Raw genomic sequence first — 27,475 nt, 5'->3', positions numbered from 1 at the left:
GGAGGATTGGTTGTTCTCCTTATCAAGAATGTTACACTGACACTTTTACTGTCCCAAGCTCCCGCTCCACACACTATCTGTACATCTTTGACATTATAACTTTATCAGAAAATATTGACTTGCCGGCGTTATTAAAAGTATTAACAAGATTTCTCATGACCAAAATACTTAGAACATAACCCTCCATTTTTCAAGGACAGAATGAACAAGAACTCACTGAAATTCCAAGTTTAAAAAAGCATTTTAAAGCTTAATTCAGATTCTACATGGTCTCCCCATTTAACCACGACAACACCAGACCTACCCATCCAGCCCAAAAGACATATTTCGTCCATTCCTTCCTTCTATCTGAAGCTTAGTAGCCTATGAGCAGGGTGGTTGTTAGGGCCTAGTTTCAAGACCCCAGTGCATTACTGATGGTCAAATGACAGGGGGTTAATAGAATGTAGAGGGGCGAGGGACAAAGGTAGGCAATGTTCAGTTAGACAGACAGAGCCTTGCAGTCTCTCTCTCTCTCTGTATAAGAGGCTGGTTGAAAACCCCATTCAAGGCCAGGCCTAATGCTATGTTGTAATTAACTGTGATTACTGGAGCAGAGGGTCTCTCTCTCTCTCTCTCTCTCTCTCTCTCTCTCTCTCTCTCTCTCTCTCTCTCTCTCTCTCTCTCTCTCTCTCTCTCTCTCTCTCTCTCTCTCTCTCTCTCTCTAAAACAGTGTTTTATTTTACTCATTTATTTACATATTAAAATATGTCTTTCTCTGATAAGCTACCCAGAAAAGGGATAAGAATAGCCCATATGAATATACAGTTGAAGTCGGTAGTTTACATACACCTGAGCCAAAAACATTTAAACTCAGTTTTTCACAATTCCTGACATTTAATCCTAGTAAAAATCCACTCTCTTAGATCAGTTAGGATCACCACTTTATTTTAAGAATTTGAAATGTCAGAATAATAGTAGAGAGCATTATTTATTTCCGTTTTTATTTATTTCATCACATTCCCAGTGGGTCAGAAGTGTACATACACTCAATTAGTATTTGGTAGCATTGCATTTGGCAGGCCATATAGCCTGTATTTTTACTGTTGTTTTATTTCTTTACCTACCTATTGTTCACCTAATACCTTTTTCGCACCAGCTGAACGTCCTAGCAGTGGCAGACCACGTGTTACAACACCTGCACAGGATCGGTACATCCGAACATCACACCTGCGGGACAGGTACAGGATGGCAACAACAACTGAGTTACACCAAGAACGCACAATCCCTCCATCAGTGCTCAGACTGTTCGCAATAGGCTGAGAGAGGCTGGACTGAGGGCTTATAGGCCTGTTATAAGGCAGTTCCTCACCAGACATCACCGGCAACAACGTTGCCTATGGGCACAAACCCACCGTTGCTGGACCAGACAGGACTGGCAAAAAGTGCTCTTCACTGACAAGTCACAGTATCGTCTCAACTGGGGTGATGTTCGGATTCGCATTTATTGTCGAAAGAATGAGCGCTACACCGAGGTCTGTACTCTGGATCGTGATCGATTTGGAGGTGGAGGGTCCGTCATGGTCTGGGGCGGTGTGTCACAGCATCATCGGACTGAGCTTGTTATCATTGCAGGCAATCTCAACACTGTGCGTTACAGGGAAGACATCCTCCTTCCTCATGTGGTACCCTTCCTGCAGGCTCATCCTGAAATGACCCTCCAGCATGACAATGCCACCAGCCATACTGCTCGTTCTGTGCGTGATTTCCTGCAAGACAGGAATGTCAGTGTTCTGCCATGGCCAGCGAAGAGCCCGGATCTCAATCCCATTGAGCACGTCTGGGACCTGTTGGATCGGAGGGTGAGTGCTAGGGCCATTCCCCCCAGAAATGTCTAGGAACTTGCAGGTGCCTTGGTTGAAAAGTCTGGTAACATCTCACAGCAAGAATTCTGGTGCAGTCCATGAAAAGGAGAAGCACTGCAGTACTTAATGCAGCTGGTGGCCACACCAGATACTGACTGTTACTTTTGATTTTGAACCCCCCTTTGTTCAGGGACACATTATTACATTTTTGTTAGTCACATGTCTGTGGATCTTGTTCAGTGTATGTGTTCGTTGTTGAATCTTGTTATGTTCATACAAATATTTACACATGTTAAGTTTGCTGAAAATAGGATAGGACGTGTCTTTTTTTTGCTGAGTTTACATTTTACGGACACTATATTTGACATTATTTATCGTGTTGTTATCAGTCCCACATTTCAGCTCCATTCAACCCCTCCCATCTATCTCTTAACACCATTTATAGTGGACTTCTATTTGCCATATATTTTTCAACTGTGCTGTGATGTTTCACAAAAGTTCGGAAATGTTCTATTCTCGTAGTTTCTTCAGATTGTAAATTAAAGTTAAACATTTTTGTTATAGTATTATTATATTTTTGATCGACTGACTATAACTTTTCAGATCACCCAGTAGTGCTGTCTGCAGAGTTAGCTCCATGTAAATATTGCAATTCTTCAGCCATTCCTGGACCGGTGACCAAAAACAAGCTACATATAGACATTACCAAAATAAATTATCTAATGACTCTGTCTCTTCGCAGCAAAATCTGCAGAACTGGGAAGGTTATATCCCCCATATATTTAACATGCTATTGGGTGCAAGAATTTTGTATAATAATTTAAATTGAAAAATTAAAAGGTTTGAATCCGGTGTTGTTTTGCGTATCAGTTCATAAACCATGTGCCATGGAATCGGTACATCGAAAATCTCTTCACAACTATTTTGCAATCTACATGGCACGGCTGTCAATTTTTTGGTCCTTAAATGAAACTGGCATATTATTTTATTTATCACATTTCTTTAACAAATTTTGGTATATAATGCAGGGCTGACAGATGAGTTCCTTACTTTTCCCACTTCTACTTGCCTCTTCCTTTTTTGTGGTAATACTGCAAATAGTTTATTAGAACACTGAACACTGACAATATTGGGTAGAGCAGACATTTCCATATATTTTTGTTAGCTACATGTGTGACATAACTCCACCAGTCCTGTTTATGATGTCATTTACCAAGATTATACCTTTTTTCTCAATTTTATCGAAAAATATTTTTTAATCAATTAGTATATTTGACTTTAACCACAATATTTGCTGTATTATTTGTTATTTCTATTCTGGTGGATTAAACTGAAATTTCAATGAACGTTCTATGGATTCTTTTTTAAAAAGCGATATTTTGGAGATTATTTCATTTTCAAATAACCAAAAGTGAGAGGTTGTAATCTGATTAAAGGGAAAAATGCCATTATTGAATTATTGACATTCTTACTAATTTGCTAGAGAACCAGTTCAGATTTAAGTATAACTTTTGTATGACTGACAGCTTTAGTGAGAGGTCTAATGCTTTAATATTTAATAATTGCTGCCCTCATATTCATTATATACATTTGAAGTCTGAAGTTTACATACATTTAGGCTGGAGTCATTAAAACTTGTTTTTCAACCACTCCACAAATGTATTGTTTACAAACTATAGTTTTGGCAAGTCGGTTAGGACATCTAATTTGTGCATGACACAAGTCATTTTTTCAACAATTGTTTAATAGTTAACATTTTGATGGTAATAATAAATAGATATGTCGATTGTTGACAACCTTGTCTTACACCTCTTGACAGTTTAAAACTTTCTGAGAAGTATCCATTATTTACTATTTTATACCTAGTGTTGCTATACATAACTTTAACCCATTTTATAAGAGATAATCTGAAATTGAAAAATTCCAGGCATTTATATATAAACTCCAGTTGTACTTCATCAAAAGCCTTTTCAAAGTCAGCTATGAATAGTAACCCTGGTTTCCCAGATTTGTCATGGTGTTCTATTGTTTCCAGCACTTGCCTTATATCATCTCCAATGTATCGTCCATGTAAAAAACCTGTCTGAATAGAATGAATAATGTACGACAATACCTTTTTAATTCTATGCACTATGCATTTTGCTATACTTGAAAAAAAATGGACTGGATCTTTATATTTACCACTAGGATCCTGTTTCAGTAATAATGAAATAAGAACATCTTGTTGAGTGTGAAATTCTACAATTTATAGGAGTTAAAACATGCTAATAACGGTTCTCTGAGAATATCTATTTTTTGGGTGGTATACCTCAACTGGTATACCATCCAACCCTGGAGTTTTCCAGTACTTAAAGGCTTTAATTGCATCAATAAGTTCCTCCTCTCTAATTTGGCCTTAACATGGGTCTTTCTGTACAGCTGTTCATTTCACATAATTAATAGAAAAAAAATCCACACAATTAGCTTCGGTTAGGGGAGGTGCAGGAGACTGAAACTGAAACATATGCTTAAAGTACTTTGCTTCCTCTTTCATAATATTGTTTGGTGAATCATGGGTGACTCAGTAATTTGTAACAAGTTTCAGTAAAATCTTTTTGGTAGCATTTCTATGTTGGAGATTTAAAAAAATAATTTGGCTTTTTTCTCTCATATTCCATCCAGTTAGCTTTATTTTTTATCATATTTTACACTTGATCTTTATTGAATAAGTTCCTCAATAACTTATTCTGAGCGTCTATGGTACAGTTGTTATTGCTATATATCTGCTCTGTTATCTGCTCTGTTAGTCCTTCCATTTCCTTTGTTAATATGGACTCTTTTGCCCTAAATTGCTTTTGTTTTAGAGATGAGTACTGAATTGCATGGCCTCTAAAGGTACATTTTCCACGACTCCTACCGAAGGTGGCTCCCCTTCCCGTTCGGGTGGCGCTCGGCGGTCGTCGTCACCGGCCTACTAGCTGCCACTGATTCTTTCCTCCCCCTCCTTGTCTGTTTATTGGTTCCACCTGTTGTGTATTTGCTGATTAGTTGGGCTCTATTAGCCAGCCGGCCCGCCTGTTCTTTGTGCGAGATTGATTTGTGTAACTTGTGTGCACGGCTGTGGGTTACGTGTTTCCCATTTCGTGGATTTTGCTAGACAGTTTAAGTCCCCGTGTTTGGGGCGTTTGTTTTGTTATACGCCCTGTGTTTTCGTGGGGTTGGTTTATGTTCGCCGTTTTGTGCATTAAATTAGCACTACCCTGAACTCTCTGCTTCCTGCACCTGACTTCTCACCCACTCCACCCAGAACGTTTCAACATTTAAAAATGTCCCATACAATAAGGGGATCTGCTGTACCTATGTTATGTCGGGAAAAGTATGTTATAAATTATTCTGTCCTAATTTAAAGCAAGTTATCCTCAAATAGGCTAGATTAGATTTCCAATATCCTCGCCCACGTGGAAATTCTGTAAGAGTAATGTATATACCAATTATGTGATGGTTCGCCACATTCTGTCCCCTATGAACACTTTTGTTAAACTTTTGACGAGAATGACATAAGAAAGTAGTCAAGTCAACTATCTTGACTGACCCTCTGCCATGTATATCTCACTATTTAAGCCTCCATATATCCACTAGTTCCAGTATATCCATAACATTCATGATTTCTTTAAGAGCATGAGAGTGATAGATTGTAGTATGATTTCCTTTGTGGTCCATTGAGGTATTTAAACCTTTTTATAATCTCCTACCATAATAATAGAGTCTTGCATTGCTTGTAGGTTTGATCAATTATTATAGATATTTTCAAAGAAGCATGGATCAATAATTATTTGGAACGTATAGGTTAATAAAGCCATAACTGTTTATGGTCCAGTAACATATTTAAAATCATCCATCTACCTTTAGGATCTGTTTGTCTTTCCTGGTTGAGGGTTGACGAGAGATCAACTGCTTCTCTACTAGTTTTTATGAGAAGTGTTGCTGTAATGAAAATTCCAGATGATCTGCAAAATATTGAAGAATCTATCATATCAAATATTTTTGTATTTGTTTAACACTTCTTTGGTTACTAGATGATTATTTCATAGTTTTATATGTTCACTAATATTCTACAATATAGAAAATAGTAAAAATTAAGAAAAACCCTTGAATGAGAAGGTGTGTCCAAACTTTTGACTGGTACTGTATCTCTTGCTTTATTTCTCTCTTTCACACACACACACACACACACACACACACACACACACACACACACACACACACACACACACACACACACACACACACACACACACACACACACACACACACACACACACACCTCTCCTCCTCTCTGTACACTGGTTTCCTGGGCAGACTCAAACCCCCGGTGCTCATAGGATATTGTGTGCATGCCTGGCCCCACAAAGACCTCCATTCAGCCGCCCTCATGCTTGACCTCTCGGGGGTCAGTGCTCTGCTTTGTGCCCCGCGACCCCACTGCGACCTGTGGTCACCCCCAGAGGTCAGGAGGTCAAATCCAGATGCCTGTGTCTAATTTCACCCGACTGGGTTATCCTCCCAAACCTGCCCTGAAATGTGCCCTCTGAAAAATTCCCCCAACTACAACTGCTGCCCATGTACCTTGTCCTGCTTCTGCCAGTCTTGCCAAGGCAACTACCCTCGATATCTGCTCGCACCTACCAGCCTCATTGCACACACACACACACACACACACACACACACACACACACACACACACACACACACACACACACACACACACACACACACACACACACACACACACACACACACACACCAGCCCTATCCCAACCCAGGTCATGGACCTGCCTTGAGGGATTAGGTGTGGACAGACAGGACCCTCCAGCCAATCAACCAGTCTGTCACATTGATTTTGAGGGGTCACTGGAGCACAATGTCCAGGCTTTTCCTGTCTTAACCTCCCCTACCTCCCTGACGTACACACACACACATGCTCGCACATTCTCACAGACACTCACTCACTCACTCACTCACTCACTCACTCACTCACTCACTCACTCACTCACACTTGCTCTCTCTCCCCCCTTCTCTCCCACCCCCCAAAGCTCCATCGGATCCCTGCCTCTCAAATCCCCTTCCCCTTCCCCAGAGACCAGAGCCCAAGCTGGGGTAAAGTGGTCAGGTCATTCCCCTCCCCTGGTCCCCCACCATTTTAGCCAGACAACAAAATAACCACCTCAACAGAGCTAAAGCTCAGGGTGGATGTTAACCTTAACCAAACTGACCCATGATCAGTTTACCCTCCCCCAATCCTAACCGTAACATTAGGAAGAAACACACAAAATTTACCTCGAATCCGCGTCTAGGGAACCTAGTAGAAATCTCTTTCAGAGTCAGGATTCTATTGCTCTGATTCCAGCTCCCACATCAACCATTCCTGTTTTCCCGTCCTCCTGGAATCTCTAAGGGATTTAGAAAAACAGAACATCATGGATGTCATCTGTATGTTTGTCGCTTTCACTTAATTTGGGAGGAGTTGTGGCTGTGTGTTTGTGATGATAACAAAGTCTCTACTGTAGGCCTATTCAATCTCTGCCTGCACTTTGTAAATAGAAAGTAATTATGAAAAATGGCTACACCATGATCATGTGACAAATTTGTAATTCTCAGATGTTATACACTAACTGAAAAATGCCAGTCATTCGTAACATGAACCTGGAGTTTTTTTGTTCAAGTTGTCACGGCTGCTTAAAGGCAATTACTGTAATCTATTGCATCTTGGGACACCACCCTTTTGAAATGCAGTAACACGCCTGGCCGCTAGAGGTGACCTAAGCCTTCCAAATGCATCACGAGACACAGTTGTTATACTTTGATTGTTGTATTGTCAGGAGTTGTCGAGCGAGATTCATAAGTCCTGGTCAAGCATTCAGGAAAAAGTGATTTTCGAAGCTTTTGTAGTAGTCTGTTTCATGGTAAATATATACACTGTTATGTGATGGATATACATTTATAACGCTATTTTCCAACACAGTGGATCAAAGTCGAATAATCACCGATGATAACATAGCTAATACGATAGCTACGTACGGTTAACCAGTTTTTGTAACAACAGTTCGATTTCCTTTCAGTTGTTAAACTGTCATTTTAAACGCACATGCACCATGCAGATGAACGTACTTTATTTAATCGAAATGTCTCATACATATTTTAGCTGAATGATCTAGTTTGCCTGATCTGATCGGTAGATGCAGTGATGTTTTGTTATTGTTTCTCTAAGTTCGCTAGCCTACAAGCGTCACGTCACAAACACTTGAGGGATACGTTTTGGAAAAAGCAAACCAGTCACCGGATTCAACTACTGTCATCATCGCAACTTGGACCAGATAACGACCGCCACTGCTAGCGATTTCCTGTTCTCAACGTAGCTAGCTAGTTCGGTGAACGGTTTTGGGTGGTGAAAAACATCGAACCGTGCAAAATGACGGTCGCGGATTCAAACTGGGGTTTGATCACGAACGTGGTCAACAGCATCGTTGGAGTGAGCGTGCTGACCATGCCTTTCTGTTTCAAACAGGTACCGCTATCTCACACCGGCCAAACGAGTATTCCAATAGCAGATCTAGTTTTTTATACAGTGTGTATAACTTATTGGTGAACTCACGATAACCTACTGGTGTGACATATGACAGTGAATAAGGCACCATATGTTCTGTGTTTATCTTTCCACGCGTCCTAACAGGTGTAATATACAGGCTGTGGATCCGTTTTTTTTCTTATGTTAACACCTTTGTATTGAATTGCCCCTTTAGTCCCTGGTCATGCACCTGTCAATATGAAATGTGTATGACAGATTGCCTTATTTGCTGAGAGTTTTGACATCTCCCTCTCTCTGCTTCTCTCTAGTGTGGGATAGTGCTGGGGACTCTGTTGCTGTTCTTCTGTTCGTGGATGACCCACAAGTCATGTATGTTTTTGGTCTACACGGCCAGCAGCACCAAACGCAGGACCTATGCTGGCCTAGCGTTCCATGCCTACGGCAAACCAGGCAAAACACTGGTGGAGACTAGGTATGAGTCCTTTCCTTTGAGAGCCAATTATTTTGCAATTAGGGCTGTCCCTGAATAAAAACAGACAGCCAAGAGTTGTCTGTTCTTTTGACATTTTTAAATGTGTATTTTCCATATATTGACACATCCAATGTGTTTTAATCAAATCAAAATCAATTCGATCTATATTCACTGAGCTTGTCTGATGTATTAAGCACCTGGTTTGATTAAATCATTAAGACAAATGACTAGAGGGAGTCCGACCAGCAAATGATTTGATTGTGCCGGACCGGGCTCAGACTTGCTGTGCTGTGTATTATTTTTTTTAAAGACAGCGAGTGACTGACTAGCACCCGTTGTCTCTCTCCTCCCTGCTGCAGCGACCACCACATAACATCAACAGTGTTTATAGTGTTGTCTCTCTCCTCCCTGCTGCAGCGACCACCACATAACATCAACAGTGTTTATAGTGTTGTCTCTCTCCTCTCTGCTGCAGCGACCACCACATAACATCAACAGTGTTTATAGTGTTGTCTCTCTCCTCTCTGCTGCAGCGACCACCACATAACATCAACAGTGTTTATAGTGTTGTCTCTCTCCTCCCTGCTGCAGCGACCACCACATAACATCAACAGTGTTTATAGTGTTGTCTCTCTCCTCTGCTGCAGCGACCACCACATAACATCAACAGTGTTTATAGTGTTGTCTCTCTCCTCCCTGCTGCAGCGACCACCACATAACATCAACAGTGTTTATAGTGTTGTCTCTCTCCTCCCTGCTGCAGCGACCACCACATAACATCAACAGTGTTTATAGTGTTGTCTCTCTCCTCCCTGCTGCAGCGACCACCACATAACATCAACAGTGTTTATAGTGTTGTCTCTCTCCTCCTGCTGCAGCGACCACCACATAACATCAACAGTGTTTATAGTGTTGTCTCTCTCCCTGCTGCAGCGACCACCACATAACATCAACAGTGTTTATAGTGTTGTCTCTCTCCTCCCTGCTGCAGCGACCACCACATAACATCAACAGTGTTTATAGTGTTGTCTCTCTCCTCCTGCTGCAGCGACCACCACATAACATCAACAGTGTTTATAGTGTTGTCTCTCTCCTCCCTGCTGCAGCGACCACCACATAACATCAACAGTGTTTATAGTGTTCTCTCCTGCTGCAGCTTCCACCACATAACATCAACAGTGTTTATAGTGTTGTCTCTCTCCTCTCTGCTGCAGCACCACCACATAACATCAACAGTGTTTATAGTGTTGTCTCTCTCCTCCCTGCTGCAGCGCTGCACGACACCACATAACATCAACAGTGTTTATAGTGTTGTCTCTCTCCTCCCTGCTGCAGCGACCACCACATAACATCAACAGTGTTTATAGTGTTGTCTCTCTCCTCTCTGCTGCAGCGACCACCACATAACATCAACAGTGTTTATAGTGTTGTCTCTCCTCTCTGCTGCAGCGACCACCACATAACATCAACAGTGTTTATAGTGTTGTCTCTCTCCCTGCTGCAGCGACCACCACATAACATCAACAGTGTTTATAGTGTTGTCTCTCTCCTCCTGCTGCAGCGACCACCACATAACATCAACAGTGTTTATAGTGTTGTCTCTCTCCTCCCTGCTGCAGCGACCACCACATAACATCAACAGTGTTTATAGTGTTGTCTCTCTCCTCCCTGCTGCAGCGACCACCACATAACATCAACAGTGTTTATAGTGTTGTCTCTCTCCTCCCTGCTGCAGCGACCACCACATAACATCAACAGTGTTTATAGTGTTGTCTCTCTCCTCCCTGCTGCAGCGACCACCACATAACATCAACAGTGTTTATAGTGTTGTCTCTCCTCCCTGCTGCAGCGACCACCACATAACATCAACAGTGTTTATAGTGTTGTCTCTCTCCTCCCTGCTGCAGCGACCACCACATAACATCAACAGTGTTTATAGTGTTGTCTCTCTCCTCCCTGCTGCAGCGACCACCACATAACATCAACAGTGTTTATAGTGTTGTCTCTCTCCTCCCTGCTGCAGCGACCACCACATAACATCAACAGTGTTTATAGTGTTGTCTCTCCTCCCTGCTGCAGCGACCACCACATAACATCAACAGTGTTTATAGTGTTGTCTCTCTCCTCCCTGCTGCAGCGACCACCACATAACATCAACAGTGTTTATAGTGTTGTCTCTGCAGCGACCACCACATAACATCAACAGTGTTTATAGTGTTGTCCTCTGCTGCAGCGACCACCACATAACATCAACAGTGTTTATAGTGTTGTCTCTCTCCTCCCTGCTGCAGCGACCACCACATAACATCAACAGTGTTTATAGTGTTGTCTCTCTCCTCCCTGCTGCAGCGACCACCACATAACATCAACAGTGTTTATAGTGTTGTCTCTCTCCTCTCTGCTGCAGCGACCACCACATAACATCAACAGTGTTTATAGTGTTGTCTCTCTCCTCTCTGCTGCTGCAGCGACCACCACATAACATCAACAGTGTTTATAGTGTTGTCTCTCCTCCTGCTGCAGTGACCACCACATAACATCAACAGTGTTTATAGTGTTGTCTCTCTCCTCTCTGCTGCAGCGACCACCACATAACATCAACAGTGTTTATAGTGTTGTCTCTCTCCTCTCTGCTGCAGCGACCACCACATAACATCAACAGTGTTTATAGTGTTGTCTCTCTCCTCTGCTGCAGCGACCACCACATAACATCAACAGTGTTTATAGTGTTGTCTCTCTCCTCTCTGCTGCAGCGACCACCACATAACATCAACAGTGTTTATAGTGTTGTCTCTCTCCTCCGACCACCACATAACTGCTGCAGCGACCACCACATAACATCAACAGTGTTTATAGTGTTGTCTCTCTCCTCCCTGCTGCAGCGACCACCACATAACATCAACAGTGTTTATAGTGTTGTCTCTCTCCTCCCTGCTGCAGCGACCACCACATAACATCAACAGTGTTTATGTTGTCTCTCTCCTCCCTGCTGCAGCGACCACCACATAACATCAACAGTGTTTAGTGTTCTCTCTCCTCCCTGCTGCAGCGACCACCACATAACATCAACAGTGTTTATAGTGTTGTCTCTCTCCTCCCTGCTGCAGCGACCACCACATAACATCAACAGTGTTTATAGTGTTGTCTCTCTCCTCCTGCTGCAGCGACCACCACATAACATCAACAGTGTTTATAGTGTTGTCTCTCTCCTCCCTGCTGCAGCGACCACCACATAACATCAACAGTGTTTATAGTGTTGTCTCTCTCCTCCCTGCTGCAGCGACCACCACATAACATCAACAGTGTTTATAGTGTTGTCTCTCTCCTCTCTGCTGCAGCGACCACCACATAACATCAACAGTGTTTATAGTGTTGTCTCTCTCCTCTCTGCTGCAGCGACCACCACATAACATCAACAGTGTTTATAGTGTTGTCTCTCTCCTCCCTGCTGCAGCGACCACCACATAACATCAACAGTGTTTATAGTGTTGTCTCTCTCCTCCCTGCTGCAGCGACCACCACATAACATCAACAGTGTTTATAGTGTTGTCTCTCTCCTCCCTGCTGCAGCGACCACCACATAACATCAACAGTGTTTATAGTGTTGTCTCTCTCCTCCCTGCTGCAGCGACCACCACATAACATCAACAGTGTTTATAGTGTTGTCTCTCTCTCCTCTCCACATAACATCAACAGCTGCTGCAGCGACCACCACATAACATCAACAGTGTTTATAGTGTTGTCTCTCTCCTCTCTGCTGCAGCGACCACCACATAACATCAACAGTGTTTATAGTGTTGTCTCTCTCCTCTCTGCTGCAGCGACCACCACATAACATCAACAGTGTTTATAGTGTTGTCTCTCTCCTCTCTGCTGCAGCGACCACCACATAACATCAACAGTGTTTATAGTGTTGTCTCTCTCCTCTCTGCTGCAGCGACCACCACATAACATCAACAGTGTTTATAGTGTTGTCTCTCTCCTCCCTGCTGCAGCGACCACCACATAACATCAACAGTGTTTATAGTGTTGTCTCTCTCCTCCCTGCTGCAGCGACCACCACATAACATCAACAGTGTTTATAGTGTTGTCTCTCTCCTCCCTGCTGCAGCGACCACCACATAACATCAACAGTGTTTAGTGTTCTCTCTCCTCCCTGCTGCAGCGACCACCACATAACATCAACAGTGTTTATAGTGTTGTCTCTCCTCCCTGCTGCAGCGACCACCACATAACATCAACAGTGTTTATAGTGTTGTCTCTCTCCTCTCTGCTGCAGCGACCACCACATAACATCAACAGTGTTTATAGTGTTGTCTCTCTCCTCTCTGCTGCAGCGACCACCACATAACATCAACAGTGTTTATAGTGTTGTCTCTCTCCTCCCTGCTGCAGCGACCACCACATAACATCAACAGTGTTTATAGTGTTGTCTCTCTGCTGCAGCGACCACCACATAACATCAACAGACACTCTAATGTTCTTGTCCTCTTGCTCAGTTGTGCATCGGGGCCTCCCACTCTTTCTATTCTGGTTAGAGCCAGTTTGTGTTGTTCTGTGAAGGGAGTATTACACAGCGTTGTAAGAGATCTTCAGTTAGTTGGCAATTTCTCGCATGGAATAGCCTTCATTTCTCAGAACAGGAATAGACAGACGAGTTTCAGAAGAAAGGTCTTTGTTTCTGGCCATTTTGAGCCAATAATCAAACCCAAAAATGCTGATGCGCCAGATATCAGCATTTATATCTAGTCAAAAGAAGGCCAGTTTTATTGCTTCTTTACTCAGCTGTGCTAACATAATTGCAAAAGCGTTTTCTAAAAATCAATTAGCCTTTTAAAATTATAAACTTGGATTAGCTAACACAACGTTCCATTGGAACACAGGAGAGATGGTTGCTGATAATGGGCTTCTGTACGCCTGTATGTCAATTTCTAAGTGACCCCAATCTTTTGAACAGTTGTGTGTGTGTGTGTGTGTAATATATATTATATTTCTATATTTATATGTATTGCTACTGCTCGACAAAATGAATCTAATCTTGGTCGACCAACAGCCTATTGACCAAACAATCGACCAGTCAACTAAATGGGGTCAGCACTAGTTGCGATGTACAGTGCATCCCTTTTCCCACATTTTGTTACAGCCTTATTCTAAAATTGATTAAATGCTTTTTTTCTTCATTTTTCACACAATACCATACAATGAAAAAGCAAAAACATGTTTTTATACATTTTTGCAAATGTATAAAAAATTAAACATTTAGTGTTCAGACCCTTTGCTATGAGACTTGAAATTGAGCTCAGGTGCATCCTGTTTCCATTAGTCATCCTTGAGATGAATCTACAACTTGATTGGAGTCCACCTGTAGTAAATTCAATTGATTGGACATTATTTGGAAAGGCACACACCTGTCTATGTAAGGTCCCACAGTTGACAGTGCATGTCAGAGAAAAACCAAGCTATAACCAATTCCTAACCAAGCTAGGAATTGTTCGTAGAGCTCTGAGACAGGATTATGTTGAGGCACAGAACTAGGGTAGGGTACTAAAATATTTCTGCAGCATTGAAGGTCCCCAAGAACACAGTTCTTTGGGATAGACCCCTTTTTTTCAATTTTGCCTAAATGACATACCCAAATCTAACTGCCTGTAGCTCAGGTCCTGAAGCAAGGATATTCATATTCTTGGTACCATTTGAAAGAAAACACTTTGAAGGTTGTGGAAATGTGAATTGAATGTAGGAGATTATAGATCTGATAGAAGAAAATAAAAATAGAAAACACGTTTTTTTCCTACCACCATCTTTGAAATGCAAGAGAGAGGTCCCCGTTCCAGTCATCACTCTGGTTGTAATTCTGATGGTGTCCACAAGATGGCAGCAGTGTATGTGCGAAGTTTCAGATGGATAACTTGAAGTATAAGCTACGTGACATTTAGTGTCACCCAGGTACATTTGGGCAGAACGTCAGGGAGACATTTGCATTCATATTACATTTTTCTGCAAGAATATCGTCAAATCTGTATACTTGGCCTTTGATTTAGCTTTTCCAGTATTAGTAGTCATTATAAGTTCAACATTTGCAAAACAACCAGTTTTCATAACTTCATAACTCTGAATATTCTTGCAATATTTGTCCGAAAGGAAAAGGCATGCTGTCGTACAAGGTTAGTACAACATATACATTTTACAACATATACAGGGTTTCCAGATAGCCAATGAGCTGGGCTTTACGGGAGTATCTAGCTAGCTTTGTTTGACCCCGATTGGTGCTTATTTGACAAAGTTAGAGTCGTTCAAGTGAAGACCGCCCGCATCATCGGCCATGAAGGTGTCGCTCTCTGACCAAATATGGTGTCCTATAGGATATACTACACCCCTAACGATATAGGGAAGTCTGGTTACGTTCTAGGATCTCTGAGGAATACATACTAACATGATTTGGCGGGTTGAAGCAACGTTTAGGGTTAGATTTTCACAGATTCCTTTCTTTGCAAATTGAATGAGTGGACATGTAACATGCGCAATCGATTTTCTATGGACCTTTTTAGGATATGAAAAAGGAAAACAAAGAACAAAACGACACTTCTTTTTATCCCTGGAACCCTTTTGGATGATAAATCAGAGCAAGATTTTAGAATGGAAGTACACATTTCACCTTCAGAGGTGAATTTATCAAACTTATTGTTGTGAAAAAAGTGTTTTGTTAGGGGCTCTCCTCAAACAATAGCTTGGCTATTAGCATTAGCATAGCATTTCGCAGTAATAGCTACTGTAAGTTTGACAGTGCAGTTATATTAACAAGAATTTAAGCTTTTAGCCGAAATAAGACACTTATAGGTACCAACATTTGTTGTTTCTCTAAAATCTGCGATCATGACACAAGGCGCAGCATGACTTACAACTGTCCCGTTGATGGGACGCCTATCCCTAAGTTAAATCGAAGAAGTTTGGAACCTTCCTAGAGACTCTTGCTAGAGCTGGCCGCCCGGCCAAACTGAGCAATCGGGGGAGAACCCAATGGTCACGCTGACAGAGCTCCAGAGTTCCTCTGTGAAGATGGGAGATCTTTTCAGAAGGACAACCATCTCTATAAAGCATGCCACCAATCAGGTCTTTATGGTAGTGGCCAGACGGAAGCCACTCCTCAGTAAAAGGCACATGATAGCCTGCTTGGAGTTTGCCAGAAGGCACCTAAAGGAATCTCAGACAATGAGAAACAAGATTCTCTGGTCTTATGAAACCAAGATTGAACACTTTGGCCTGAATTGCAATTGTAACGCCTGGAGAAAACCTGGCACCATCCCTATGGTGAAGCATGGTGGTGGCAGCATCGTGTTGTGGGGATGGTTTTCAGTGGCAGGGACTGGGAGACTAGTCAGGGTTGAGGGAAAGATGAACGGTGCAAAGTACAGAGGGATCCTTGAGAAAAACCTGCTCCAGAGTGCTCAGGACCTCAGACTGGGGCAAAGGTTCACCTTCCAACAGGACAACGACCCTAAGCACACAGCCAAGACAACGCAGGAGTGGCTTCGGGACAAGTCTCTGAACATCCTTGAATGGCCCAGCCAGAACCCGGACTTGAACCCGATCGAACATCTCTGGAGATACCTGAAAATATCTGTGCAGCAACGCTCCCAATCCAATCTGACAGAGATTGAGAGGATCTGCAGAGAATAATGGGAGAAACTCCCAAATACAGGTGTGCCAAGCTTGTGGCGTCATACCCAAGAAGACTCAAGGCTGTAATCGCTTCAACAAAGTACTGAGTAAAGGGTCTGAATACTCATGTAAATGTGATATTTCAGGGCCTCCCAAGTGATGCAGTGGTCTAAGACACTGCATCACAGTGCTAGTTGTGCCACTAGAGATCCTTGTTCGAATGCAGGCTCTGTCACAGCCGGCAGCGACTGGGAACCCATTGGGGTGGCGCCCAATTGGCCAAGCGTCGTCCGGTTAGGGGAGGGTTTGGCCTGCAGGGATGTTCCTGTGTCATCGCACACTAGCGACTACTGTGGCGGGTCGGGCGCAATGCACGCTGACATGGTCGCAGGGTTTACGTTGTTTCCTCTGACACATTGGTGCAGCTAGCTTCCGGGTTAAGCGAGCGTTGTGTCAAGAAGAAGTGCGGCTCGGCTGGGTTGTGTTTCGGAGGACACGGTTCTTGACTTTCGCCTCTCCTGAATCCATACGGGAGTTGCAGCGATGAGGCAGGACTGTAACTACCAATTGGATACCGTGAAATTGGGGGGGGGTTGTGTAAAAAGAAAATAAAAAATGTCATTTTTTATATATAAATTTGCAAAAATGTATAAAAACCTGTCATTGTGGGGTATTGTGTGTAGATTGATTACATTTTTTTTCCTTCCCCCTCATCAATTTTAGAATAAGGCTGTAACGTAACAAACGGTGGAAAACATTGAGGGGTCTAAATACTTCCTGAATGCACTGTATATCTTGTCTTTAGAGCCTCGCTATTGTCTGAATGTCTCTCTCACTTGTCCCCTCTCTCTCTCGTGGTCACTCTTTCTGTCTCCTTCTCTCTACAGTATGATAGGTCTGATGTTGGGGACCTGTATTGCCTTCTATGTCGTCATCGCTGACCTGGGCTCTAATTTCTTTGCCCAGTTGTTGGGCCTACCGGTAGGAGTCATGAGTTTTTTGTTACAGAATACAATCAGAGAATACAATCCCTTTTTCCGTAACCTAGTTTACATATGAACAGCACATCATAAATCACCTGCTTATAGACAAATTAGAATGTCATCATAAACAATACATAAACATTCATAAATGCTCTGATTGGATGTACACTCTCAGAACTGACCGTGTGATATGATTGGTCTGATTAGTATCCTGTCCCACCCTCCCCAGGGCTGCGTTCAGCACCAACAAATGTATTTGTTCAATTAAACGGAAACGGTGCTGTACTTAACTACCAGTTAAAAAACTGGGAGGTTGTAGGTTGGGGAACGGTGCAATTTACATACTTCAACTCATTACTTTAAGCCATGCCCGGCCACGCCCAGCCATCACCCAGCCACGCCCAGCCATCACCCAGCCACGCCCAGCCATCACCCAGCCACGCCCAGCCATCACCCAGCCACGCCCAGCCATCACCCAGCCACGCCCAGCCATCACCCAGCCACGCCCAGCCATCACCCAGCCACGCCCAGCCACGCCCAGCCATCACCCAGCCACGCCCAGCCATCACCCAGCCATCACCCAGCCACGCCCAGCCATCACCCAGCCACCGCCCAGCCACGCCCAGCCATCACCCAGCCACGCCCAGCCATCACCCAGCCACGCCCAGCCATCACCCAGCCACGCCCAACAAAAGGAGCAATAATACCTCAAAGTCTATTCAAGAATGTACAAGAGGTTTTGGGGAAATGTGTCGTTCAGTACAAACCGTTCCACAAAGTAGCAAACATTCAATTGAACATTTCCATGTACTGTTGCTGATTGGTTTGAACTGACTGTATGTGTGATAGGATTGGTTAGAGCTTGTGTCCCGCCCTCTGCAGGTGTCATTTGGTTTCCGTGTGCTGCTGCTGATGGCGGTGTCTCTGTTCATTGTACTGCCTCTCAGTCTGCTGAGGAACATGTCATCTATCCAGTCCTTCTCTGCCATGGCCCTCATGTTCTACACGTTCTTCATGTTCACGGTGAGAACAAAACCACAGCGGGGAACGGGTAGGGGTACAGGACTGCCTGGTGTAAAAGAGAGTCCTGTTCAGATGGGGTAAATGTTCAGAGTTTTACTTACAGAAATGTAACTCAATAGATTACTCATTCTTTCTAATACCAAGTTTGATGATATGTGTTAACTTTCTTATCCTGTTTCACACTGACAGAATAACGGATGTGGACAGTGTGACTCCCTTGCATTTTCTTTGACCCCATTGTGAAATGAATTGAGGTTGGGAGTGTTATTGTTGTTCATTTTGTTGTCGCTGTCTATTTCTGTAGTGTTTGCACTGCTTACACAGTTAGCCTTTAGTACTGCTACTGTAGTATAGTATAGCCTCGTAGTGCTATCATGTGCTCTGCCCCAACCTCCTGTAGTAAAACCATGACATCTCTACTGAACACCACTGTGAGTTGGAGTACTGCGGTGTCTGGGATTAGAACCAGACCCAGTCTTCGCCCCGACCACCACCCACCCTGGTCCAGACCACTAACCCTCTAACTGTGATGTATCTTCCTTCCTTCTCTCTCTCACTGTCGTTCCTGACTCCCTCCCTTCCTTGCCGACACCTCCTTTCAATTCTCTCTACCTTCCTCTCTGTGACTGTTTCTCTCTACCTTCCACTCTGACTGTTTCTCTCTACCTTCCTCTCTGTGACTGTTTCTCTCTACCTTCCTCTCTGTGACTGTTTCTCTCTACCTTCCTCTCTGTGACTGTTTCTCTCTACCTTCCTCTCTGTGACTGTTTCTCTCTACCTTACTCTACGACTGTTTCTCTCTACCTTACTCTACGACTGTTTCTCTCTACCTTACTCTACGACTGTTTCTCTCTACCTTACTCTACGACTGTTTCTCTCTACCTTCCACTCTACGACTGTTTCTCTCTACCTTCCACTCTACGACTGTTTCTCTCTACCTTCCACTCTACGACTGTTTCTCTCTACCTTCCACTCTACGACTGTTTCTCTCTACCTTCCACTCTACGACTGTTTCTCTCTACCTTCCACTCTACGACTGTTTCTCTCTACCTTCCACTCTACGACTGTTTCTCTCTACCTTCCACTCTACGACTGTTTCTCTCTACCTTCCACTCTACGACTGTTTCTCTCTACTTCCACTCTACGACTACCTTCCACCTTCCACTCTACGACTGTTTCTCTCCACTACCTTCCACTCCTTCCACTCTACGACTGTTTCTCTCTACCTTCCACTCTACGACTGTTTCTCTCTACCTTCCACTCTACGACTGTTTCTCTCTACCTTCCACTCTACGACTGTTTCTCTCTACCTTCCACTCTACGACTGTTTCTCTCTACCTTCCACTCTTCTGTTGCTGCTGACTGCTGTCTGGCTGGCTGCTGTAGATAGTCATGTCTTCTCTGCGTTACGGCCTGATCTCAGGCTCCTGGTTCGAGCATGTTCATCTGTGGCGGGTCAGGGGCGTCATACAGTGCCTGCCCATTATCTCCACCACCTTCTGCTGTCACCCGTAAGTAACCATGGAAAGGACCCTTGAACTCCGACCTGGGGGAAGCTGTCAACTCCAACGCTAAGGGGAAGAAATTCAACTCTCCCCCACTAATAGCCTCCTCCCTCTTAATCTCCAGTCCTCGCATTTCCATTTCCTGTCCCCTCTTCAAAGTTACTCTTTTGGTTGTTTGTGTTTCTGGTGTCTATGGTTGGGAGGTGTCTAATGGGGTTTACAGTTGTTGCTCAACCTCTGCCCCCCTCAACTACCATCTTCTGATGTGGAGGATGCTCTTGGAGCTCTCTTTCTCTGGTCCTCTGGAGCTCAATATGGGAAGCAGATACACACCGTAAATGCCGTACCGATCAAAACATCTGCCCCTCAGAAATACACACAGTGGGGCAAAAAAGTATTTAGTCAGCCACCAATTGTGCAAGTTCTCCCACTTAAAATGATGAGAGAGGCCTGTCATTTTCATCATAGGTACACTTGTAAGATTTTTAATGATTTTATTTGCAAATTATGGTGGAAAATAAGTATTTGGTCACCTACCAACAAGCAAATTTCTGTCTCTCACAGACCTGTAACTTCTTCTTTAAGAGGCTCCTCTGTCCTCCACTCGTTACCTGTATTAATGGCACCTGTTTGAACGACACCTGTCCACAACCTTAAACAGTCACACTCCAAACTCCGTTATAGCCAAGACCAAAGAGCTGTCAAAGGACACCAGAAACAAAATTGTAGACCTGCACCAGACTGGGAAGACTGAATCTGCAATAGGTAAGCAGCTTTGTTTGAAGAAATCAACTGTGGGAGCAATTATTAGGAAATGGAAGACATACAAGACCACTGATAATCTCCCTCGATCTGGGGCTCCACGCAAGATCTCACCCCGTGGGGTCAAAATGATCACAAGAACGGTGAGCAAAAATCCCAGAACCACACGGGGGTACCTAGTGAATGACCTGCAGAGAGCTGGGACCAAAGTAACAAAGCCTACCATCAGCAAGGGCATTGAAGATGAAACATGGCTGGGTCTTTCAGCATGACAATGATCCCAAACACACCGCCTGGGCAACGAAGGAGTGGCTTCGTAAGAAGCATTTCAAGGTCCTGAAGTGGCCTAGCCAGTTTCCAGATCTCAACCCCATAGAAAATCTTTGGAGAGAGTTGAAAGTCCGTGTTGCCCAGCAACAGCCCCAAAACATCACTGCTCTAGAGGAGATCTGCATGGAGGAATGGGCCTAAATACCAGCAACAGTATGTGAAAACCTTGTGAAGACTTACAGAAAACGTTTGACCTCTGTCATTGCCAACAAAGGGTATATAACAAAGTATTGAGAAACTTTTGTTATTGACCAAATACTTATTTTCCACCATAATTTGCAAATAAATTCATAAAAAATCCTACAATGTGATTTTCTGGATTTCTTTTCTCATTTTGTCTGTCATAGTTGAAGTGTACCTATGCTGAAAATTACAGGCCTCATCTTTTTAAGTGGGAGAACTTGCACAATTGGTGGCTGACTAAATACTTTTTTGCCCCACTGTATTTCATTTCTTGATCAGTCTTAATATTCTGCGTTATAGTTTTTAGGGCTGCACGATATGGGCAAAAAAATCCAATTGGGATTTGGGTAAACCGTTGGAATCATATAAATAGAATGATCATTCTAATTCTCTGGTTGGAATACGGTTTGGCCTGACAACGAATGGAAAAAGTAAGGGAGGAGATGTTTGTGACAGAGTAGGAACCGAATGGTTGGTCAGTGTTTCCCATGTGACACTTATTAGATATATATACACTGAGGGTACAAAACATTATGCTCTTTCCTTGACAGACTATCCAGGTGAAAGCTATGGTCCCTTATTGATGTCACTTGTTAAATACACTTCAATCAGAGTAGATGAGACGGGTTAAAGAAGGATTTTTAAGCCTTGAGACATGGATTGTGTGTGTGCCATTCAGAGGGTGAATGGGCAAGACAAAAGATTAATCTGCCTTTCAACGGGGTTTGGTAGTAGGTGTCAGGCACACCGGTTTGTGTCAAGAACTGCAACGCTGCTGTGTTTTTCACGCTCAACAGTTTCCCGTGTGTGTCAAGAATGGCCCACCACCCAAAGGACATCCAGCCAACTTGACAACTGAGGGAAGCATTGGAGTCAACTAAACATTAGGGAGATGGTCTTAATGTTCTGTATACTCCGTGTACATGGGTACATTCAGACAAAGATTTTAGAAAGGAAAAGAACATTCTGATTAAGAACAAGCTGTTGCACAAACAATGCTGGTATATTCCACCACTGGTATCTGCCTGTAGTAGAGGAAAAGTTTGCTAGCAAGATTGACCCTATCTCAGTGGATTTAGCATCATTTTTTAAACCTTTATTTAACTTGGCAAGTCAGTTATTAATTTTTTAAAATTTAGAATGATGGCCAAACCCAGACGACACTGGGCCAAATGCACACCGCCCTATGGGACTCCCAATCACGGCCGGATGTGATACAGCCTGGATTCGAACCAGGGACTGTAGTGACGCCTCTTGCACTGAGATGCAGTGCCTTAGACCGCTGCGCCACTCGGGAGCCCAAGCAGTAGGGACGAACATAAATTCTTTAGTCATATTTGCAGATTGCTAAGACCAACTAACTAGTGCTTTTCAAAGGGAAAGTTACACAAACAAACAGTATAATATAGAAAACATGTATTTATATTAAGAAGTGAAGTGGAAAGCTGCATCGTTCTTGTTTGGAACAATCTGTTGACTGCATTCTGTTGTTGGTCAATGTATGCAAAGTGAATCTGGAGCACAAGGCACTTCCTGCTTGAGTGACAGCGAGAGAACTCTGTCAACTGGAGCAATAAATGAAAGTAAAGAGAAACGGGTGTTACAGATGGCTGTTTGGTAATATCGCAGCCTCTTGTCATATGGATATTGCGCATGTCAATCCCGATTTAAAATTAAATGAATCGTGCAGCCCGTACTTGCTGGTCAGAGACGATGAATCTGATATCCTCACAGCATTATTAGAGCAGGAGCAAAATTGTTTTTATCAGCATGGCGTCTTCTGTCTAATGTTTTTATTTTGTTAAAATTGATTTTCTCTAGTTCTTCCCCTTTTCATTCTTTCACTCATGATCAGACATGCCCTCAGCTTCTCTCCTCCTCCTCTTTTGGTTCATGCCGTAACTCCCCCTGCTCCCCTCCCTCCCTCCTTTCCTCCCTCCCTCCCTCCCTCCCTCCCTCCCTCCCTCCCTCCCTCCCTCCCTCCCTCCCCCTCCCTCCCTCCCTCCCTCCCTCCCTCCCTCAGATGGTGCTGTCCTCATTCAAACACGGGCTACTCAGTGGCTTTTGGCTAGGGCGGGTCAGTATGGTGCGCTGGGACGGCATCTTTTCTGCCTCCCTATCTGTGGCATGGCCTTCGCCTGTCAGTCGTAAGTACCTCCCAGTCCCTCTCCGCCCTTCCAGCGCATTAGTACGAATCGTATCCCGTAGCACGTATTGTATCCTGGTCCCTGAAAGGGTGATAGGATAGGGGTTGTGTTCATTAGGCATAAAAATGGGAGACACCGCCTTTTTTCAAATAGAGGGGTACCTACCTACCAATACGTCTTAAAAGGTCCTGTTTTGTGCCAATTGAACATGACCTAGGTTGAAGATAATAAAGGTTAGGACAAGTTATGATTCCATGTGGAAGATTTTTGAGAAGTAAAAAGATTCCTGGGACCAGCACCGCAGTGAACTACAAGCACCGCAGCGAACTACCAGCACCATAGCGAACTACCAGCACCGCAGCGAAAATCTATTTTTTTTATTACAACGTGGTTAGTTTGGCTGTTGAAGAGAAGCCTGAATACGAGATGTTGATTGGAGATCTTGAGAAGCAAAGTCAACCCCCTCTACGGCATAATCCACCCATTCCTCTATCACTCCCACCATCCATCCCTCCTCCTTCACCTCCATCTGCATGCTCTGTCGCCTCTCTTCTGTCATCCCTGTGGTGCCTGAGCTGCAGAGGGGAAGGGGTGGGGATTCTGGTTGTGGTTAGGGGTGGGGATTCTGGTTGTGGTTAGGGGTGGGGATTCTGGTTGTGGTTAGGGGTGTGTTGGGGTTGGACTGGGTTGTGATTTTGGGGTTAACTTAGTTTGGGACGCACACTGGAGGTTTGCATGTATGAAGTGTCTTTTTAAGGAGTTGAATGTGAGTATGGAGGTGCTTGGGTGAGGTGGGGGAGGGTGAGGTAGGTGTTGGATGGGTGAGGCTGACTGGTGCTGGAACGAGGCTTTAATAATTATCTCACCGAGGTAACACTGCTCTCGTGTGTGTGTGTGTGTGTGTGTGTGTGTGTGTGTGTGTGTGTGTGTGTGTGTGTGTGTGTGTGTGTGTGTGTGAGAGAGCGTGCGCACACTCGTCCCTGTGTGCATGCACGTGTGGGCCTGTCGCAGTCTGGCGGTGATGAGTGGTATTTGGCAGGGCCCTCTGGCCAATGGAGAAACAGCGAGCGGAGCGCTGCTCCAGCCAAACCACCAATCAGACCACTGGACGGCGGCCATCTTACGACACACTGATTTTAAACAGCTTTCAACACATGCTTTTTATGACCTTTATTAAAGCTGTTTACGTTCAGTTACAACATGATTTAACATCATTATTAACCAACAAGACTATAGAGTTATGAAACTGAGTAGTCATAGAATAGACGAACACTAATGAAAATGTCTGTCTGTGATACTGCTGTGGATTCAAACAAAACAAGATAAGCAATATGAAGACAATATGTGTTTAACTCTTCCCATGTGCTTGGGTGCTAGTTTCAGTTATCGCTTTCAATTTTACTAGCAGGAATAGCACAAATAAATGTGTATTGAAAGCTGTTTTACAGACCGTATGAATCAAATCAAAAAACATCCATTGGACTATTTTACAGACGGTGTAAACGGAATGAAAAACAATGGAATGGGAGCTATTGAGAGAATGTACAGGTTTGAGGTCTAGTTCCCGTAAGCTGTTTGATTTGCCCTCGGCTATAAGATGGAATCGTTCCTGAGTTTAACAGGCGTCGAGGAAAAGCACCGTTGGGACAGTGCTGCACACTCATAAAAACCACAGAGGGAGAGAATGCAGTAGAGACACAGTAACTGTATTCTCTCCCTCCCCTCACACACACACACACACACACACACACACACACACACACACACACACACACACACACACACACACACACACACGAGTAAGTGCAAAAAAGACTGCCAAGAAATGCTCTAACTCCAGGCTAGCACTAGGTGTAAAGTAGGTCTGTAAGTTCCCCTTTTACAGGCTTGTTTTACAGTGCTGCTGGCCTGTTCTTTAACAGTGCTGCTGGCCTGTTCTTTAACAGTGCTACTGGCCTGTTCTTTAACAGTGCTGCTGGCCTGTTCTTTAACAGTGCTACTGGCCTGTTCTTTAACAGTTTCTTTAACAGTGCTGCTGCCCTGTTCTTTTACAGTGCTGCTGCCCTGTTCTTTTACAGTGCTGCTGCCCTGTTCTTTAACAGTGCTGCTGCCCTGTTCTTTAACAGTGCTGCTGCCCTGTTCTTTAACAGTGCTGCTGCCCTGTTCTTTAACAGTGCTGCTGCCCTGTTCTTTAACAGTGCTGCTGCCCTGTTCTTTTACAGTGCTGCTGCCCTGTTCTTTAACAGTGCTGCTGCCCTGTTCTTTTACAGTGCTGCTGCCCTGTTCTTTTACAGTGCTGCTGCCCTGTTCTTTTACAGTGCTGCTGCCCTGTTCTTTAACAGTGCTGCTGCCCTGTTCTTTTACAGTGCTGCTGCCCTGTTCTTTTACAGTGCTGCTGCCCTGTTCTTTAACAGTGCTGCTGCCCTGTTCTTTAACAGTGCTGCTGCCCTGTTCTTTAACAGTGCTGCTGCCCTGTTCTTTAACAGTGCTGCTGCCCTGTTCTTTAACAGTGCTGCTGCCCTGTTCTTTAACAGTGCTGCTGCCCTGTTCTTTAACAGTGCTGCTGCCCTGTTCTTTTACAGTGCTGCTGCCTTGTTCTTTAACAGTGCTGCTGCCTTGTTCTTTAACAGTGCTGCTGCCTTGTTCTTTAACAGTGCTGCTGCCTTGTTCTTTAACAGTGCTGCTGCCTTGTTCTTTAACAGTGCTGCTGCCTTGTTCTTTAACAGTGCTGCTGCCTTGTTCTTTAACAGTGCTGCTGCCCTGTTCTTTAACAGTGCTGCTGCCCTGTTCTTTAACAGTGCTGCTGCCCTGTTCTTTAATAGTGCTGCTGCCCTGTTCTTTAACAGTGCTGCTGCCTTGTTCTTTAACAGTGCTGCTGCCCTGTTCTTTAACAGTGCTGCTGCCCTGTTCTTTAACAGTGCTGCTGCCTTGTTCTTTAACAGTGCTGCTGCCTTGTTCTTTAACAGTGCTGCTGCCCTGTTCTTTAACAGTGCTGCTGCCTTGTTCTTTAACAGTGCTGCTGCCTTGTTCTTTAACAGTGCTGCTGCCTTGTTCTTTAACAGTGCTGCTGCCCTGTTCTTTAACAGTGCTGCTGCCCTGTTCTTTAACAGTGCTGCTGCCTTGTTCTTTAACAGTGCTGCTGCCTTGTTCTTTAACAGTGCTGCTGCCTTGTTCTTTAACAGTGCTGCTGCCCTGTTCTTTAACAGTGCTGCTGCCCTGTTCTTTTACAGTGCTGCTGCCCTGTTCTTTTACAGTGCTGCTGCCTTGTTCTCTAACAGTGCTGTTGCCCTGTTCTTTAACAGTGCTGCTGCCTTGTTCTTTAACAGTGCTGCTGCCTTGTTCTTTAACAGTGCTGCTGCCCTGTTCTTTTACAGTGCTGCTGCCCTGTTCTTTTACAGTGCTGCTGCCCTGTTCTTTTACAGTGCTGCTGCCTTGTTCTCTAACAGTGCTGTTGCCCTGTTCTTTAACAGTGCTGCTGCCTTGTTCTTTTACAGTGCTGCTGCCCTGTTCTTTTACAGTGCTGCTGCCTTGTTCTTTTACAGTGCTGCTGCCTTGTTCTTTAACAGTGCTGCTGCCCTGTTCTTTAACAGTGCTGCTGCCTTGTTCTTTAACAGTGCTGCTGCCTTGTTCTTTAACAGTGCTGCTGCCCTGTTCTTTTACAGTGCTGCTGCCCTGTTCTTTTACAGTGCTGCTGCCCTGTTCTTTTACAGTGCTGCTGCCCTGTTCTTTAACAGTGCTGCTGCCTTGTTCTTTAACAGTGCTGCTGCCTTGTTCTTTAAAAGTGCTGCTGCCTTGTTCTTTAACAGTGCTGCTGCCTTGTTCTTTAACAGTGCTGCTGCCTTGTTCTTTAACAGTGCTGCTGCCTTGTTCTTTAACAGTGCTGCTGCCCTGTTCTTTAACAGTGCTGCTGCCCTGTTCTTTTACAGTGCTGCTGCCCTGTTCTTTAACAGTGCTGCTGCCCTGTTCTTTAAATCAAATGTATTTATATAGCCCTTCGTACAT

At 44.0% G+C, this 27,475-nt stretch overlaps 1 protein-coding gene and 1 long non-coding RNA gene across 28 annotated transcripts in view; one reads left to right on the top strand and one right to left on the bottom strand.

Annotated features, from left to right (window-relative positions):
• The first annotated feature begins 7,637 nt into the window (after nt 1-7,637).
• The window catches only part of LOC118370999 (putative sodium-coupled neutral amino acid transporter 10), a 79,554-nt gene continuing 59,716 nt past the window's right edge, over nt 7,638-27,475 (top strand). For 3 of the 4 annotated variants that reach the window (XM_052471668.1, XM_052471670.1, XM_052471667.1), the window contains exons 1-6: nt 7,638-7,786; nt 8,092-8,388; nt 8,718-8,881; nt 17,428-17,521; nt 18,406-18,546; nt 19,933-20,057. In XM_052471668.1, the coding sequence (XP_052327628.1) occupies nt 8,293-8,388; nt 8,718-8,881; nt 17,428-17,521; nt 18,406-18,546; nt 19,933-20,057 (620 nt within the window). In that variant the 5' untranslated portion in view covers nt 7,638-7,786; nt 8,092-8,292. Of the gene's footprint in view, nt 7,787-8,091; nt 8,389-8,717; nt 8,882-17,427; nt 17,522-18,405; nt 18,547-19,932; nt 20,058-27,475 lie in introns of those variants that run through there. The other variant, XM_052471678.1, reaches the window with a different exon arrangement.
• LOC127909839 (uncharacterized) lies at nt 18,560-19,933 on the bottom strand. 24 transcript variants are annotated; one of them, XR_008072562.1, is made up of 4 exons: nt 19,773-19,933; nt 19,457-19,652; nt 19,351-19,402; nt 18,560-19,296 (listed from the first exon to the last, which is right to left on the bottom strand). It is a non-coding gene; the product is annotated as an uncharacterized LOC127909839 (long non-coding RNA). The 24 variants fall into 24 exon arrangements; XR_008072497.1 differs by lacking the exon at nt 19,351-19,402 and having other exon boundaries at nt 18,560-19,324; nt 19,429-19,652; XR_008072521.1 differs by lacking the exon at nt 19,351-19,402 and having other exon boundaries at nt 19,429-19,652.

This window comes from Oncorhynchus keta, chromosome 2 (genome assembly GCF_023373465.1).
Source record: "Oncorhynchus keta strain PuntledgeMale-10-30-2019 chromosome 2, Oket_V2, whole genome shotgun sequence".
Taxonomy (NCBI): domain Eukaryota; kingdom Metazoa; phylum Chordata; class Actinopteri; order Salmoniformes; family Salmonidae; genus Oncorhynchus; species Oncorhynchus keta.
Note: the sequence above shows the minus strand (reverse complement) of the source record. Positions and strands in the feature narration are given on the sequence as shown.